Raw genomic sequence first — 19,362 nt, 5'->3', positions numbered from 1 at the left:
ACCTAACAGCGACAATGACACGCCAGTGAACCGGTAAAACTGAGGAACTTAAATACACAGACTGAATGATGACAATAATTGGGCACAGGTGAGTACACGGCTGAACATAATGAAACAGGAAATGGAACATGTGGAAAAAACAGTGAACATGAACTTAAAACGCTGGGTCAATGACCCAGGAATCCTGACAAATGTTACTCTTATTACTCTTTGTGGGTCACAAAATAAACTTTTAACATATTTTCAGGCAAGAATGTAGGTGTGTAAACTTTACATATCTGCTTGGTTTATCAAGACATCACATATTTGAAAAAGTGTCCGATGTTTTCAGAGACGTCTGTTACCCACCAGCCTGATAGCTGACCGGGAGGTCGAGGCTCACTAGAGCTGGCGAAAACACTGAACTCCCGGCACATCATTTTCAAATCCACCATGGCTTTCACTACTCAGGTTAAACATGATATATAAGTCACTTAGATAACTTAAAAATGCTATTGTTTGGCTTTTGTCAGTCTTTTATTTGTTCCTTAATAAATCGGTTTGGCTGAGATTAAAGTTATAGTTTTACACAGCTGAATAAACGTCAAACAGAGAACTGATTAAACAGAGGTGTGAGATGATCGAGAATTTACTCCAATGTCGTGTTACATTTTAGATAGCAAGGAGCAGACGGCCGAGTTTATTAAACTCCACGAGACAGCTAGTGATGCAAATCTGAAGGCTAGACCGTCCCATTTCACATCCTCGCACTTCCGACCCTCTCGTTCTTCGAAGGACCCAGCCCACGTAGACCGCGAAGGCTGGGTCTTCTGAAGGATGCAGCCTATGAATTGGGACATAGCTAAAGTGCCTCCACACTGCTCCCCCTGGTGGATGCACATGATGTGACCACCGGTTGTCCTAAATGCCACTTAGAGGCGTTACTACAATGGCAATCAGTCAGTAATCCGTCATACATCCAAGGTGGTCCTGTCAGGGATGAGGCAGCCAATTTAAGTGGCCAGTTCCACTGATGCACTGAAGGTCCCCGCGCCAGGGCCAGGCCCCACTGCATGCACCTACCCAACACCCCAGCAACACACCAACCAGGACCCAAGCCCCACAGGCCCAGCCAGAACCCCAGCCTGGAGGCAGAGCAACCCCAGAAACCCAAGTCCCCAAACCTGCTCTGGAAATTAATAGCAAATTTCTTGATTGTATGTATTAATCACTTATTAACAATATCACTTCAGTAATAATAATATCACTTTGTTACTTAGGATAGCTTCACATCTGTGTCTTATGTTTCCACACACACAGTGAGGCCATTGTGAGTAGACCAGAGACATCCAGGCGCCGGGTGTGTGGGGGGGTTGGATAGATAGGTAGTTGGGGCCGGGGGTTTGACTCTGGTACATAGGGAGGTGACAGCATGATTGTAATGCTCCCTCTCTCTTTCTCTGAAGGGAAGGTTTCAAGGATGAACTGAGCTGAAGGTATAGCCGTGTGGGATGTTGCAATATGTAAGAGTTGTGGAATGTCTTTGTCAGTGTGTGTATATAAGAGATCAGGGTGGCGACCATCGTTAGAGATCGCTTTGGCGTTTGACCAGAGCGCTCTGTCCATGAGGCAACGTGATTAAATGTCACACAGTGGAAATTTGTATTTATCTTGTATATTGTTTTTATTCTGATTTTTTGTGTTTATTTATGACTGTCGTTTTATTTGCATGGTTTTATTCTGTTTCTATTGCATGGTTTTTAGTGTTTTATGTGACATAGTTTTTAATCCACTGTGGACTGGCTACACATGGGACAAATTAGCTGATAGGGACCACCTGCTGAGGCATGGGTGTATCCAGAGGTGGCCTATCAGCTGTGTAAAGACCTTTTAAAAGCAGGCTAGCTGAGCACTGAAGGAGAGAGGCCCCAGACTAGAAGGTTAATGCTAGATGGCCAGCATGACACGGCGACCCAGTCCTGACCTCATGGAACGGCAACAGTAGGAGACAACGCGTGTGATTGGCAGCAAGGCAGAGGTTTACCTCTGCCTGCATTTGTGAGTAGGGTCTCTACTGTTGTTTACTGGGTGCAGCTGGGTTGGGAGAGGGTCGCCATGGCCATGAGCCAGGGCCGCTTCTGGGACCATTGTTCTGGCCCCTATTTGTTATTTTACAGGACACCGACGCAAGGGGAGCTGTGGCGGTGGTCGCATGATGGATTCGGTGCAGAACACAAGCTGGGCTGGGATGTGATGGGCCAGTGGAAGGACAAGAAGATGGGAGGCTCTTCCTTGTCTGTCAAGACGGGCTGGCGTGGACTCTGCTCTAAAGAAGGAATTCCTGGCCCGCTGATGGACCCATAATGAACATGTGGCATAATTATAGCAGGGGGTTTTTAGTGAATATAGAAAATGGTAGTTTTATGGGTTTTAGAATTGTTTTATTTAGTTTTAGTAGATTGAAAACATTTTATTACGTACATTTTAAGGGTGTTTTTATTTGTGCTCCCTGGCCTAGTAATAAACTGTTTCTGATCAGACCTGCTTCATCTCTGTTCCCGTGGTATCTGACTCGCTTGCTCCCGCTTGTATTTTAAAGAATCTTTCTTCTTAGCATGACATTCTGGCACGACTGCTTTAGTATCCCCGTTTGTTACATAAACACATTTCAAAAAGATGCTCATTGGGCGTTTTATAAAATTGCCATGACAGGACTCACCCAGTAACCTATGTCCACCGGCACAGACTCCCCAACCACAGCTGCCAGGTCAGGACCACAGACAAGTTGAGTGTTGAGTGAGTCTCATGGGCCGTCATCTTAAAGACTTCTATTTGTTTTGTAACTTCACAGTATGGTAAACTAAACCACATGACCCCGCCACATCCGCCTACACTATACCATACCTTCTTGTACCATCCATTTGAATGTAAATAAACTCCACCTCTTACAATCTATTCCCTGGATGTCAGCCTCTATTTCTGACCGATGATAAGTACTGTAGCAGAACCCAGCATTGAACTGGCGTTCACCATTCTGTATAATGTTACTGTTTTTGTTGTCTTGGAGCACCTGAAAGCACAAAATGCCAAAGAAATTTAAACTTCATCACATGCAAACTAAAAACTGTTTCAGAAAAGTACGCACTTGTGTTTCTGTGGTGATTTCTGATGTGTTTGCATCTTTTTCCATGACTTAAGGTCTGACTTTAACAAAAGAGAAAGCAGGTCCAGAGTTCTGCTGCTTGAAGAGGAATCCTGACAACATGGCAATGATGACGGGGCTCTCTGCTTCAGACTGAATATATATATATACATTTACAGGTAGTGACTCTTTTGTGCAGCCTAAAATAAAGTTGGTTAATATGTGCATCATACCTGTTTCATACCAGATGTTGTTTAACATGCCATAACTCGAGTTTCCCCAAGTGCAGTACTGTAGCATCCCTCCTACAAAGCTGTGATCTGCAGAATTTCAATGACCTTTAGTAACCCTGAGTACAATAATGCCAGGCGTTTTATTTTTTTTTTTCACCTTACCTGCAGTGTTGCATCAGCATAACCCAAATATCCTTGGGCAACATACTAACCCCAAGTTGCTCTCGGATGTGTATCAGTGTGATAGTCATGATTGTTGATTGGCTTCTTCTCCACATTTTATAACAGCACTACTTTCTACACTGTTTAAATAATGCTCATAAGGATTGTACCACAGTGTGTTCCAACATAACTTTTACACCCTTTCGTTTTGTAAGTCTGTAGATGAGATTGTTAGAGCACCATGAGGCAGAGCTACAGCCTATAAACCATCATTTATATTAAGGTTAACATTTTTAAACTTAAACTGTGTTGATTCACATTAATGTCATGAGGAATACCGAGCTTTGCTACCATGAGAAAATAAATGTACACAACTTGTTTTGAAAGGAGAAAGACAAAGTCCTGTTCCTTCAATCATCACATACCTGAATATAAAGTATGCCGGTATGTCATGGGTATGTTTGCAGTATGGGCGAGGTTTAATGCTGTCGTCATTGCAGTGGTGTGACAACTCCATTATCTTTGAACAACTACAAGAATCATTTCTTATGAACTGAAACTTTTGTGCAACAAATACACAACAACCAAAGTGCTTGTTTAAATCAGGTCACCTAAGACATTTCTTGTAAGGCAATAAAGAAGTTTCTGTTCTGGTTTCCATGAACTGTTCCAGTAGTGACTGAAAAAAAAGTTAAATTGCTGTTGAAAAATAGTAACTAGGACACTGCTTATTAGTAGTTGTTAAGGGTCCGAAATTGAGGACGAGAGGAAAACAATGATGGTCCAAAAGAGGTCGATCAAACAATTGATTTTAATGAATACACGCAGCGTGGGGAGACGTAAACTGTAAAACATCAGTTGTAAATCCCCACCCAAAAATACACTTCAGATTGCTTTTATAACATCAGGGTATTATAGCGCCCCTCTTGCGTTTACAAGCACATAATTTGCATCTTAAGAACATTCTTTGCCCCTTGTACAGACAATGATCTATTCTAAGAAATAAATGCAGACACAGAAGTTCCCCTTTCTGGCATCCTCTTTCAAATATGGTGATGATCTCAGGCCTTTGAGGTCCCCATGGACTTGTCCTCCTCTTTGCGTCACCTGTTGCTAGGCAAACTCAAATGCCACAAGAAGCTGAATACATTCAGGCCTTTGCTCAGCTACTATTTTACTGTAACAATATACTCAGCATATAAGCTTTTAAGATTATAGATTTAACTCAACGATTTAAGTGGTTGTAACTGCACCTGTAATAAACATGTTAATATTTGATTATGATAACCCCTGTAATACAAATTATAACATAATGCCAGCAACTTCAATAAATGCTTGGATATAAATGTCTCTTCCCGAGACGTCAAAAGAGGGAATTGTGGAATTACAGGGATTATTTCACATAACCATCATCTTTATCATTGCATTAATTATCATTTCATCCAAGCATTTATTGAAGTTGCTGGCATAGTACAGATATAAAATGCTCCATTTGAAATTAAAAATCCAGCACTTTCAAAAATGTGCTTGGATGCATGTTGGTGTCTGTCTCCGCCTGCAGACAGGAGGAAGAACTTTTTGGGCCCTAATTATTTTAAATTTGTAATTTATTTTCTCTGAGGAAGGTCCGAGGTTTAAAGAAGTGCAGTACATCTGCCGTCCTTACAGATCTGCCAGTGATCTTTTTTGCTCCCACACATAATACATACACATTTTCAGTGACCTTTATATACACTCTCTATGATAAGCTTGTTCTTGTTTGTTTTCATTTTAAGCAACTGATTCAACATAAGGATTAAAACAGAAAGAAAAACCCTTGAAATAACCCGTGTGTGAAATCCATAATAAAGATAGCATTAAATAAATAAATATGTCAAACCCCCTGAGATCCAACCTGACAATCACTTGTTCCATGATGACTAAAGAAAGTGTAGTTACTTCGCAGACCCAGTGACGCCGACTCTAAGAGTTTCATTTTCCAGGAAAACAGCTGATCCTCACACTCCTATATAAGTCCAGTCGTCCAACACAGTCCAGGCTTAGGCTCCTGATCCTGAGTGCAACAATGGGTCTGTGTGAGTACAGCTGCCTTTTTCAAATCATCTCTACATCATATAAGCTTGTGATTGTAGCATCACAGAAAATGTCTAAATATTTCAGGCTGAGCTTTGGTAAGATGTTTTTTTTTCTTTCTTTCTTATGTTTCAGTGACAGCCGCAGCAATCGCAGCCGGGGCAGGTAACAAACCTCTTTGTTTATTGATGTCTTTTTACCTCTAAAACTCAAAAGTGAAGTCACACATATCATACATGTATTCATTTTGAAGCATCCTGATGATCAGTAACCAAGTGTTTCTTCCTGTTGTCAGGTGGAGCAGTGGTCTCTGCTCCCTATTGTCCTGGGGCTGTAGGTTTCACCTCAGCTGGAATAGCAGTTGGTTCCTACGCTGCAAGCTGGATGTCTGCAGCTGCTATAGCCAATGGAGGAGGAGTGGCAGCAGGTAGTGCAGTGGCTGTTTTGCAGTCAGCAGGTAAAAAAAAAAAAGTAATAAATGTTTTATCAGCGATTACTCAAAAACCTTTATTATAAACCTGAAAGATCCAAGAAACAATAACATGCGACTGTGCTGCAGTGACGATAATACGACGGACTATTAGGGCCACGTTAAGAAAAATATTATCATTTTGAGAATAAAGTCGAAATGTGGAGATTACAAGTGTCTGAAGACAAACTGCCACAGTTGCTACTGTATATCATCAGAGTTTGTGAAATTGTGCTTCAGAATCAGTTTTAGTAACAAAGAAAGAAATGATTTCTCTTTTAGCTCATAAACACAGTGTGATGATAAGTGTTAGGTTGTACAAAAAGCCACGGCTGGCAATGGACCAGAGCGTTCTCATTTTTGCGATCTCGTCATGTAGGAACGTGTTGGGTACCCGAAAGCGTAAAATGTTGACGATTTGTCACATAGCGTAAAATATTACGCTTAGGGAGTGAGAACGTGTTGAATGGACAGATGCGAGGTTATCGATGGTTACACCTTCGTGCAATAAAAAGGGTGAATGTTGTATTACAAGACAGCTGATCAATTTGTTTCACTAACTCATCTAAATAAGTAATTTTCTTTAGTGGATATAGCGCATGTGGCAGTTTGTGTTCAAACAGTAATTTCCATATCAACAATATTTCTCTTGTGGCTCTAATACTCCGTCGTAGGATAAAGCCTCCTCTCTTCTATGCAACTCAGTTACTTGATCTAACTGCTCGATCAGCTGTCTGGTATTCTGAAGCTTGTTTTCTCTCTGCAGGTATGGCAGGTCTGTCTGGGGCCGCCACCGCAGCCGTGGGTACTGTTGGAGGAGCTGTTGGAGGATTGGTGGCTGCTCTCATCTGAGACCAGGAATTATGATAATCAGAAAGAAAAATAATAATAGTAATAAATGATATATTTACTGCTGCCAATTGGAAACAGTTGCAATACTATCAGCGTCATGCTTCAGCAAAGCTTGGCTGAAATTTGAGTGCTGGTAATGCTGTGGTGTTTTATTACAAAACACATGAACACGGTCAAATTGTGCAACTTTAAATAAAGCCCTAATAAAATAATGAAAACATTTTAAAGTTGTGGTTATTTGTATTGTTATGTTTATATGTTATTATTTATTTATGTATGTGTTATCTTAAAAAATAAGACATGTATCATTATTTTTATGTAACTGAGTCCTAAGGCTGACATACTTACTATATTTGCTATAAAATAAAGCGATCACCAAAGCTTGAAGTGAAAACACAAAGTTGGACACACTGAGTGTCGCACATGATACAAATTCTACCTGTAAGCATAAATTATTTGGATTTTATTTTTCACTGCATTATTATCTGCTGACAAATACGTGATATCTTTCCATCTGGTTATAAATTGATGGTCTGCCAAAAACTGATTTCCGACATTTAAACTGTTATGAATGACGTAATGGCATTTAATCTAATGCAATTCTTTCATGAACGAAATCAACATATATTTATTTTATTTTATGATATAAAGAACATTTCTTTCAGAAGCTACGGTCACAAACATACTGGTTTCTTCATTTTACACATGTGATCCCTTCGTAAACCTACTAACACCACCCCATTTATCAATATAAGCAAAGACAAGAAACACAAAAAGTAAGGAGAAATCACTCTCCAGTCTGTGTTGCTCTCTGTCGCCCTCTGTTGTTCAACTCTGATCATAAAGTTTTGTCTCCGAGGAAATGAAACCTTGCTTGCTATAAAAATCAGCCCATTTCAGAGCAGACGCAGAGCAGATAAAGACATGGACCCCGGTGAGTTATTTGAGTTTATGTGCATGGATCGTCTTTAATAAAAAAAATAAAAGATGGATTTTAATGTCTGTTCTTATGTTGTGTTATAGTGACAGCTGTGTGCAGTGCTGCAGGAGCAGGTAAGCAGTTTATTTAATTTTAACTCATTTGAATCAAAGCCCGATCTATGTCTGATCCATGTCTTGTCTTCCTGCAGTAGGTGCTGTAGTCGCCGCTCCTGCTCTTCTGGGAGCTGCTGGTTTCACCTCAGCAGGAATAGCTGCAGGCTCCTACGCTGCAGGCATGATGTCGTCTGCTGCAGTTGCTAATGGAGGAGGAGTGGCAGCTGGAAGTGTGGTGGCTGTTTTGCAGTCAGCAGGTAAATTAATAATTAGGCGTTTTATTCGGATTTTAACTTGCAACAACATGCAAAAGACAATTTTCATGAAAATATCACAATTTTAGATTAGATAATGACACTATATTGTGTCATTATGATAATAAATATAACAATGACATCATCAATTATATCATTAATGATAACGATAACTGTGAATAATGATAATGATACAGTACACTGTGATATCAGCAGAGCTGAAGTGATATTTACTTATTAGGCACAAAGTATAAGTATTTCTCAGCTTCTTTGTGTAATGGTGCTGCAGGTGCAGCTGGTCTGTCTGCTACTGTTGGTGCTGCTGTGGCTGGTGCTGGAGCAGCAGTGGGATGGTTGGCGAGTTTCATCAGCTGAAAATCATGAAGAACTCATATATTTGCTTTATGCCATAACTGGAAGTCTTGTTACTCTGCTAAAGTTTTTTTTCCTACCAATTTATGCAAACACTTTTTCATTATTATGTTTTGACTGTTAGAAAATTATATTAGTAGTAATAAAATGCATTTAAAAGGTTTACTACCTCATTGTCTTATTTTAAATAAACCCTTTCACGGCGCAGTGGTCACTACAGTGGACAGCTATTCAAAGGCTGTTTTCTTGTATTTGTGTCAGTGTTGATGGTTTACTTGCACATAAACCACTACATTGGACACTGATGTGTCGCTCCATACCCTGCCACCCACTGGTCGTTTAATGTTACTATAGATGTATGACTTGTTTGATTGTAATTGTTGTTATTTAATCCTGTCATGCATGAATTATGACAACTTCAATCAGAGTTTTTTTAAGTATTTTTATTCACCTTTTTATGCCTAAAGATGAATAAAAATACTTAAGAAAAAAAAAGGCCTACATTATGATTTTGTCATAATCACAGAATACCACAATAAATTTAAAAGGTATAAATGTAAGCCTGTAAATGAATAGGTATGTCCAAATTAAGTAGGCCGTATCATTCATGAGTCCGCATTTGAAGGCCAATTACGTCACAGCCAGGCGAGGAAGGCTGCTCCAAATGCGGCCGACAAATGCGTCCTTCTTTTCCCGAATTTGAAGGATGGGTCGGGTGTATCTTTCGTGGCCCAACCTGTCCCAGAATTCATGGCGTGACCCAGCCAATTCCAGTTTCCAACAGAGAGGGCAGCTACTTAGTTTTAATATTGTCAGGGGTTGCAGTGTGGGTGAGGGAAGGCGGACCCAAACGCTGGACTCACAGGTCAGTTAAGGCTGGTGTTTAGTGCAGAACGAAATGAAGGAACAGAACTGAAGCAGGAAATGGCTGGCTGGCTGACGGAACTGAACATACGACAACCTAACAGCGACAATGACACGCCAGTGAACGGTAAAACTGAGGAACTTAAATACACAGACTGAATGATGACAATAATTGGGCACAGGTGAGTACACGGCTGAACATAATGAAACAGGAAATGGAACATGTGGGAAAAACAGTGAACATGAACTTAAAAGCGCTGGGTCAATGACCCAGGAATCCTGACAAATGTTACTCTTATTACTCTTTGTGGGTCACAAAATAAACTTTTAACATATTTTCAGGCAAGAATGTAGGTGTGTAAACTTTACATATCTGCTTGGTTTATCAAGACATCACATATTTGAAAAAGTGCTCCGATGTTTTCAGAGGCGTCTGTTACCCACCAGCCTGATAGCTGACGGGAGGTCGAGGCTCACTAGAGCTGGCGAAAACACTGAACTCCCGGCACATCATTTTCAAATCCACCGCGGGCTTTCACTACTCAGGTTAAACATGATATATAAGTCACTTAGATAACTTAAAAATGCTATTGTTTGGCTTTTGTCAGTCTTTTATTTGTTCCTTAATAAATCGGTTTGGCTGAGATTAAAGTTATAGTTTTACACAGCTGAATAAACGTCAAACAGAGAACTGATTAAACAGAGGTGTGAGATGATCGAGAATTTACTCCAATGTCGTGTTACATTTTAGATAGCAAGGAGCAGGCGGCCGAGTTTATTAAACTCCACGAGACAGCTAGTGATGCAAATCTGAAGGCTAGACCGTCCCATTTCACATCCTCGCACTTCCGACCCTCTCGTTCTTGAAGGACCCAGCCCACGTGAGACCGCGAAGGCTGGGTCTTCTGAAGATGCAGCCTATGAATTGGGACATAGCTAAAGTGCCTCCACACTGCTCCCCTGGTGGATGCACATGATGTGACCACCGGTTGTCCTAAATGCCACTTAGAGGCGTTACTACAATGGCAATCAGTCAGTAATCCGTCATACATCCAAGGTGGTCCTGTCAGGGATGAGGCAGCCAATTTAAGTGGCCAGTTCCACTGATGCACTGAAGGTCCCAGCGCCAGGGCCAGGCCCCACTGCATGCACCTACCCAACACCCCAGCAACACACCAACCAGGACCCAAGCCCCACAGGCCCAGCCAGAACCCCAGCCTGGAGGCAGAGCAACCCCAGAAACCCAAGTCCCCAAACCTGCTCTGGAAATTAATAGCAAATTTCTTGATTGTATGTATTAATCACTTATTAACAATATCACTTCAGTAATAATAATATCACTTTGTTACTTAGGATAGCTTCACATCTGTGTCTTATGTTTCCACACACACAGTGAGGCCATTGTGAGTAGACCAGAGACATCCAGGCGCCGGGTGTGTGGGGGGGGGTTGGATAGATAGGTAGTTGGGGCCGGGGTTTGACTCTGGTACATAGGGAGGTGACAGCATGATTGTAATGCTCCCTCTCTCTTTCTCTGAAGGGAAGGTTTCAAGGATGAACTGAGCTGAAGGTATAGCCGTGTGGGATGTTGCAATATGTAAGAGTTGTGGAATGTCTTTGTCAGTGTGTGTATATAAGAGATCAGGGTGGCGACCATCGTTAGAGATCGCTTTGGCGTTTGACCAGAGCGCTCTGTCCATGAGGCAACGTGATTAAATGTCACACAGTGGAAATTTGTATTTATCTTGTATATTGTTTTTATTCTGATTTTTGTGTTTATTTATGACTGTCGTTTTATTTGCATGGTTTTATTCTGTTTCTATTGCATGGTTTTAGTGTTTTATGTGACATAGTTTTTAATCCACTGTGGACTGGCTACACATGGGACAAATTAGCTGATAGGGACCACCTGCTGAGGCATGGGTGTATCCAGAGGTGGCCTATCAGCTGTGTAAAGACCTTTTAAAAGCAGGCTAGCTGAGCACTGAAGGAGAGGCCCCAGACTAGAAGGTTAATGCTAGATGGCCAGCATGACACGGGCGACCCAGTCCTGACCTCATGGAACGGCAACAGTAGGAGACAACGCGTGTGATTGGCAGCAAGGCAGAGGTTTACCTCTGCCTGCATTTGTGAGTAGGGTCTCTACTGTTGTTTACTGGGTGCAGCTGGGTTGGGAGAGGGTCGCCATGGCCATGAGCCAGGGGCGCTTCTGGGACCATTGTTCTGGCCCCTATTTGTTATTTTACAGGACACCGGCGCAAGGGAGCTGTGGCGGTGGTCGCATGATGGATTCGGTGCAGAACACAAGCTGGGCTGGGATGTGATGGGCCAGTGGAAGGACAAGAAGATGGGAGGCTCTTCCTTGTCTGCCGAAGACGGGGCTGGCGTGGACTCTGCTCTAAAGAAGGAATTCCTGGCCCGCTGATGGACCCATAATGAACATGTGGCATAATTATAGCAGGGGTTTTAGTGAATATAGAAAATGGTAGTTTTATGGGTTTTAGAATTGTTTTATTTAGTTTTAGTAGATTGAAAACATTTTATTACGTACATTTTAAGGGTGTTTTTATTTGTGCTCCCTGGCCTAGTAATAAACTGTTTCTGATCAGACCTGCTTCATCTCTGTTCCCGTGGTATCTGACTCGCTTGCTCCCGCTTGTATTTTAAAGAATCTTTCTTCTTAGCATGACATTCTGGCACGACTGCTTTAGTATCCCCCGTTTGTTACATAAACACATTTCAAAAAGATGCTCATTGGGCGTTTATAAAAATTGCCATGACAGGACTCACCCAGTAACCTATGTCCACCGGCACAGACTCCCCCAACCACAGCTGCCAGGTCAGGACCACAGACAAGTTGAGTGTTGAGTGAGTCTCATGGGCCGTCATCTTAAAGACTTCTATTTGTTTTGTAACTTCACAGTATGGTAAACTAAACCACATGACCCCGCCACATCCGCCTACACTATACCATACCTTCTTGTACCATCCATTTGAATGTAAATAAACTCCACCTCTTACAATCTATTCCCTGGATGTCAGCCTCTATTTCTGACCGATGATAAGTACTGTAGCAGAACCCAGCATTGAACTGGCGTTCACCATTCTGTATAATGTTACTGTTTTTGTTGTCTTGGAGCACCTGAAAGCACAAAAATGCCAAAGAAATTTAAACTTCATCACATGCAAACTAAAAAACTGTTTCAGAAAAGTACGCACTTGTGTTTCTGTGGTGATTTCTGATGTGTTTGCATCTTTTTTCCATGACTTAAGGTCTGACTTTAACAAAAGAGAAAGCAGGTCCAGAGTTCTGCTGCTTGAAGAGGAATCCTGACAACATGGCAATGATGACGGGGCTCTCTGCTTCAGACTGAATATATATATATACATTTACAGGTAGTGACTCTTTTGTGCAGCCTAAAATAAAGTTGGTTAATATGTGCATCATACCTGTTTCATACCAGATGTTGTTTAACATGCCATAACTCGAGTTTCCCCAAGTGCAGTACTGTAGCATCCCTCCCTACAAAGCTGTGATCTGCAGAATTTCAATGACCTTTAGTAACCCTGAGTACAATAATGCCAGGCGTTTTATTTTTTTTCACCTTACCTGCAGTGTTGCATCAGCATAACCCAAATATCCTTGGGCAACATACTAACCCCAAGTTGCTCTCGGATGTGTATCAGTGTGATAGTCATGATTGTTGATTGGCTTCTTCTCCACATTTTTATAACAGCACTACTTTCTACACTGTTTAAATAATGCTCGCAAGGATTGTACCACAGTGTGTTCCAACATAACTTTTACACCCTTTCGTTTTGTAAGTCTGTAGATGAGATTGTTAGAGCACCATGAGGCAGAGCTACAGCCTATAAACCATCATTTATATTAAGGTTAACATTTTTTAAACTTAAACTGTGTTGATTCACATTAATGTCATGAGGAATACCGAGCTTTGCTACCATGAGAAAATAAATGTACACAACTTGTTTTGAAAGGAGAAAGACAAAGTCCTGTTCCTTCAATCATCACATACCTGAATATAAAGTATGCCGGTATGTCATGGGTATGTTTGCAGTATGGGCGAGGTTTAATGCTGTCGTCATTGCAGTGGTGTGACAACTCCATTATCTTTGAACAACTACAAGAATCATTTCTTATGAACTGAAACTTTTGTGCAACAAATACACAACAACCAAAGTGCTTGTTTAAATCAGGTCACCTAAGACATTTCTTGTAAGGCAATAAAGAAGTTTCTGTTCTGGTTTCCATGAACTGTTCCAGTAGTGACTGAAAAAAAGTTAAATTGCTGTTGAAAAAATAGTAACTAGGACACTGCTTATTAGTAGTTGTTAAGGGTCCGAAATTGAGGACGAGAGGAAAACAATGATGGTCCAAAAGAGGTCGATCAAACAATTGATTTTAATGAATACACGCAGCGTGGGGAGACGTAAACTGTAAAACATCAGTTGTAAATCCCCACCCAAAAATACACTTCAGATTGCTTTTATAACATCAGGGTATTATGACGCCCCCTCTTGCGTTTACAAGCACATAATTTGCATCTTAAGAACATTCTTTGCCCCTTGTACAGACAATGATCTATTCTAAGAAATAAATGCAGACACAGAAGTTCCCCTTTCTGGCATCCTCTTTCAAATATGGTGATGATCTCAGGCCTTTGAGGTCCCCATGGACTTGTCCTCCTCTTTGCGTCACCTGTTGCTAGGCAAACTCAAATGCCACAAGAAGCTGAATACATTCAGGCCTTTGCTCAGCTACTATTTTACTGTAACAATATACTCAGCATATAAGCTTTTAAGATTATAGATTTAACTCAACGATTTAAGTGGTTGTAACTGCACCTGTAATAAACATGTTAATATTTGATTATGATAACCCTGTAATACAAATTATAACATAATGCCAGCAACTTCAATAAATGCTTGGATATAAATGTCTCTTCCGAGGCGTCAAAAGAGGGAATTGTGGAATTACAGGGATTATTTCACATAACCATCATCTTTATCATTGCATTATTATCATTTCATCCAAGCATTTATTGAAGTTGCTGGCATAGTACAGATATAAAATGCTCCATTTGAAATTAAAAATCCAGCACTTTCAAAAAATGTGCTTGGATGCATGTTGGTGTCTGTCTCCGCCTGCAGACAGGAGGAAGAACTTTTGGGCCCTAATTATTTTAAATTTGTAATTTATTTTCTCTGAGGAAGGTCCGAGGTTTAAAGAAGTGCAGTACATCTGCCGTCCTTACAGATCTGCCAGTGATCTTTTTTGCTCCCACACATAATACATACACATTTTCAGTGACCTTTATATACACTCTCTATGATAAGCTTGTTCTTGTTTGTTTTCATTTTAAGCAACTGATTCAACATAAGGATTAAAACAGAAAGAAAAACCCTTGAAATAACCCGTGTGTGAAATCCATAATAAAGATAGCATTAAATAAATAAATATGTCAAACCCCCTGAGATCCAACCTGACAATCACTTGTTCCATGATGACTAAAGAAAGTGTAGTTACTTCGCAGACCCAGTGACGCCGACTCTAAGAGTTTCATTTTCCAGGAAAACAGCTGATCCTCACACTCCTATATAAGTCCAGTCGTCCAACACAGTCCAGGCTTAGGCTCCTGATCCTGAGTGCAACAATGGGTCTGTGTGAGTACAGCTGCCTTTTTCAAATCATCTCTACATCATATAAGCTTGTGATTGTAGCATCACAGAAAATGTCTAAATATTTCAGGCTGAGCTTTGGTAAGATGTTTTTTTTTCTTTCTTTCTTATGTTTCAGTGACAGCCGCAGCAATCGCAGCGGGGCAGGTAACAAACCTCTTTGTTTATTGATGTCTTTTACCTCTAAAACTCAAAAGTGAAGTCACACATATCATACATGTATTCATTTTGAAGCATCCTGATGATCAGTAACCAAGTGTTTCTTCCTGTTGTCAGGTGGAGCAGTGGTCTCTGCTCCTATTGTCCTGGGGGCTGTAGGTTTCACCTCAGCTGGAATAGCAGTTGGTTCCTACGCTGCAAGCTGGATGTCTGCAGCTGCTATAGCCAATGGAGGAGGAGTGGCAGCAGGTAGTGCAGTGGCTGTTTTGCAGTCAGCAGGTAAAAAAAAAAAAAGTAATAAATGTTTTATCAGCGATTACTCAAAAACCTTTATTATAAACCTGAAAGATCCAAGAAACAATAACATGCGACTGTGCTGCAGTGACGATAATACGACGGACTATTAGGGCCACGTTAAGAAAAATATTATCATTTTGAGAATAAAGTCGAAATGTGGAGATTACAAGTGTCTGAAGACAAACTGCCACAGTTGCTACTGTATATCATCAGAGTTTGTGAAATTGTGCTTCAGAATCAGTTTTAGTAACAAAGAAAGAAATGATTTCTCTTTTAGCTCATAAACACAGTGTGATGATAAGTGTTAGGTTGTACAAAAAGCCACGGCTGGCAATGGACCAGAGCGTTCTCATTTTTGCGATCTCGTCATGTAGGAACGTGTTGGGTACCCACGTAAAATGTTGACGATTTGTCACATAGCGTAAAATATTACGCTTAGGGAGTGAGAACGTGTTGAATGGACAGATGCGAGGTTATCGATGGTTACACCTTCGTGCAATAAAAAGGGTGAATGTTGTATTACAAGACAGCTGATCAATTTGTTTCACTAACTCATCTAAATAAGTAATTTTCTTTAGTGGATATAGCGCATGTGGCAGTTTGTGTTCAAACAGTAATTTCCATATCAACAATATTTCTCTTGTGGCTCTAATACTCCGTCGTAGGATAAAGCCTCCTCTCTTCTATGCAACTCAGTTACTTGATCTAACTGCTCGATCAGCTGTCTGGTATTCTGAAGCTTGTTTTCTCTCTGCAGGTATGGCAGGTCTGTCTGGGGCCGCCACCGCGGCCGTGGGTACTGTTGGAGGAGCTGTTGGAGGATTGGTGGCTGCTCTCATCTGAGACCAGGAATTATGATAATCAGAAAGAAAAATAATAATAGTAATATAATGATATATTTACTGCTGCCAATTGGAAACAGTTGCAATACTATCAGCGTCATGCTTCAGCAAAGCTTGGCTGAAATTTGAGTGCTGGTAATGCTGTGGTGTTTTATTACAAAACACATGAACACGGTCAAATTGTGCAACTTTAAATAAAGCCCTAATAAAATAATGAAAAACATTTTAAAGTTGTGGTTATTTGTATTGTTATGTTTATATGTTATTATTTATTTATGTATGTGTTATCTTAAAAAAATAAGACATGTATCATTATTTTTATGTAACTGAGTCCTAAGGCTGACATACTTACTATATTTGCTATAAAAAAAAAAGCGATCACCAAAGCTTGAAGTGAAAACACAAAGTTGGACACACTGAGTGTCGCACATGATACAAATTCTACCTGTAAGCATAAATTATTTGGATTTTATTTTTTCACTGCATTATTATCTGCTGACAAATACGTGATATCTTTCCATCTGGTTATAAATTGATGGTCTGCCAAAAACTGATTTCCGACATTTAAACTGTTATGAATGACGTAATGGCATTTAATCTAATGCAATTCTTTCATGAACGAAATCAACATATATTTATTTTATTTTATGATATAAAGAACATTTCTTTCAGAAGCTACGGTCACAAACATACTGGTTTCTTCATTTTACACATGTGATCCCTTCGTAAACCTACTAACACCACCCCATTTATCAATATAAGCAAAGACAAGAAACACAAAAAGTAAGGAGAAATCACTCTCCAGTCTGTGTTGCTCTCTGTCGCCCTCTGTTGTTCAACTCTGATCATAAAGTTTTGTCTCCGAGGAAATGAAACCTTGCTTGCTATAAAAATCAGCCCATTTCAGAGCAGACGCAGAGCAGATAAAGACATGGACCCCGGTGAGTTATTTGAGTTTATGTGCATGGATCGTCTTTAATAAAAAAAAATAAAAGATGGATTTTAATGTCTGTTCTTATGTTGTGTTATAGTGACAGCTGTGTGCAGTGCTGCAGGAGCAGGTAAGCAGTTTATTTAATTTTAACTCATTTGAATCAAAGCCCGATCTATGTCTGATCCATGTCTTGTCTTCCTGCAGTAGGTGCTGTAGTCGCCGCTCCTGCTCTTCTGGGAGCTGCTGGTTTCACCTCAGCAGGAATAGCTGCAGGCTCCTACGCTGCAGGCATGATGTCGTCTGCTGCAGTTGCTAATGGAGGAGGAGTGGCAGCTGGAAGTGTGGTGGCTGTTTTGCAGTCAGCAGGTAAATTAATAATTAGACGTTTTATTCGGATTTTAACTTGCAACAACATGCAAAAAGACAATTTTCATGAAAATATCACAATTTTAGATTAGATAATGACACTATATTGTGTCATTATGATAATAAATATAACAATGACATCATCAATTATATCATTAATGATAACGATAACTGTGAATAATGATAATGATACAGTACACTGTGATATCAGCAGAGCTGAAGTGATATTTACTTATTAGGCACAAAGTATAAGTATTTCTCAGCTTCTTTGTGTAATGGTGATGCAGGTGCAGCTGGTCTGTCTGCTACTGTTGGTGCTGCTGTGGCTGGTGCTGGAGCAGCAGTGGGATGGTTGGCGAGTTTCATCAGCTGAAAATCATGAAGAACTCATATATTTGCTTTATGCCATAACTGGAAGTCTTGTTACTCTGCTAAAGTTTTTTTTCCTACCAATTTATGCAAACACTTTTTCATTATTATGTTTTGACTGTTAGAAAATTATATTAGTAGTAATAAAAATGCATTTAAAAGGTTTACTACCTCATTGTCTTATTTTAAATAAACCCTTTCACGCGCAGTGGTCACTACAGTGGACAGCTATTCAAAGGCTGTTTTCTTGTATTTGTGTCATTTGTGTCAGTGTTGATGGTTTACTTGCACATAAACCACTACATTGGACACTGATGTGTCGCTCCATACCCTGCCACCCACTGGTCGTTTAATGTTACTATAGATGTATGACTTGTTTGATTGTAATTGTTGTTATTTAATCCTGTCATGCATGAATTATGACAACTTCAATCAGGAGTTTTTTCTTAAGTATTTTTATTCACCTTTTTATGCCTAAAGATGAATAAAAATACTTAAGAAAAAAAAGGCCTACATTATGATTTTGTCATAATCACAGAATACCACAATAAATTTAAAAGGTATAAATGTAAGCCTGTAAATGAATAGGTATGTCCAAATTCGTAGGCCGTATCCTTCGCAGTCCGCATTTGAAGGCCAATTACGTCACAGCCAGGCGAGGAAGGCTGCTCCAAATGCGGCCGACAAATGCGTCCTTCTTTTCCCCGAATTTGAAGGATGGGTCGGGTGTATCTTTCGTGGCCCAACCTGTCCCAGAATTCATGGCGTGGCCCAGCCAATTCCAGTTTCCAACAGAGAGGGCAGCTACTTAGTTTTAATATTGTCAGGGGTTGCAGTGTGGGTGAGGGAAGGCGGACCCAAACGCTGGACTCACAGGTCAGTTAAGGCTGGTGTTTAGTGCAGAACGAAATGAACGAACAGAACTGAAGCAGGAAATGGCTGGCTGGCTGACGGAACTGAACATACGACAACCTAACAGCGACAATGACACGCCAGTGAACCGGTAAAACTGAGGAACTTAAATACACAGACTGAATGATGACAATAATTGGGCACAGGTGAGTACACGGCTGAACATAATGAAACAGGAAATGGAACATGTGGAAAAAACAGTGAACATGAACTTAAAACGCTGGGTCAATGACCCAGGAATCCTGACAAATGTTACTCTTATTACTCTTTGTGGGTCACAAAATAAACTTTTAACATATTTTCAGGCAAGAATGTAGGTGTGTAAACTTTACATATCTGCTTGGTTTA

General features: G+C 40.4%; 2 protein-coding genes across 2 annotated transcripts; both read left to right on the top strand.

The window, feature by feature from the left end:
- The first annotated feature begins 5,502 nt into the window (after window positions 1-5,502).
- LOC120435032 (interferon alpha-inducible protein 27-like protein 2) lies at window positions 5,503-16,656 on the top strand. Its single transcript, XM_039603776.1, has 4 exons — window positions 5,503-5,591; window positions 5,725-5,754; window positions 15,412-15,573; window positions 16,349-16,656. Exons 1-4 carry the CDS (start codon window positions 5,582-5,584, stop codon window positions 16,432-16,434), a joined length of 288 nt encoding a protein of 95 aa, XP_039459710.1. The 5' UTR covers window positions 5,503-5,581; the 3' UTR covers window positions 16,435-16,656.
- Window positions 16,657-17,232: 576 nt separating this feature from the next.
- Window positions 17,233-18,269, top strand: LOC120435031 (interferon alpha-inducible protein 27-like protein 2A). Its single transcript, XM_039603775.1, has 4 exons — window positions 17,233-17,374; window positions 17,465-17,494; window positions 17,572-17,733; window positions 18,021-18,269. The coding sequence occupies exons 1-4, from the start codon at window positions 17,365-17,367 to the stop codon at window positions 18,104-18,106; spliced, it is 288 nt and encodes a 95-aa protein (XP_039459709.1). The 5' UTR covers window positions 17,233-17,364; the 3' UTR covers window positions 18,107-18,269.
- The last annotated feature ends 1,093 nt before the right edge of the window (window positions 18,270-19,362 follow it).

This window comes from Oreochromis aureus, linkage group 19 (genome assembly GCF_013358895.1).
Source record: "Oreochromis aureus strain Israel breed Guangdong linkage group 19, ZZ_aureus, whole genome shotgun sequence".
NCBI classification, from domain to species: domain Eukaryota; kingdom Metazoa; phylum Chordata; class Actinopteri; order Cichliformes; family Cichlidae; genus Oreochromis; species Oreochromis aureus.
Note: the sequence above shows the minus strand (reverse complement) of the source record. Positions and strands in the feature narration are given on the sequence as shown.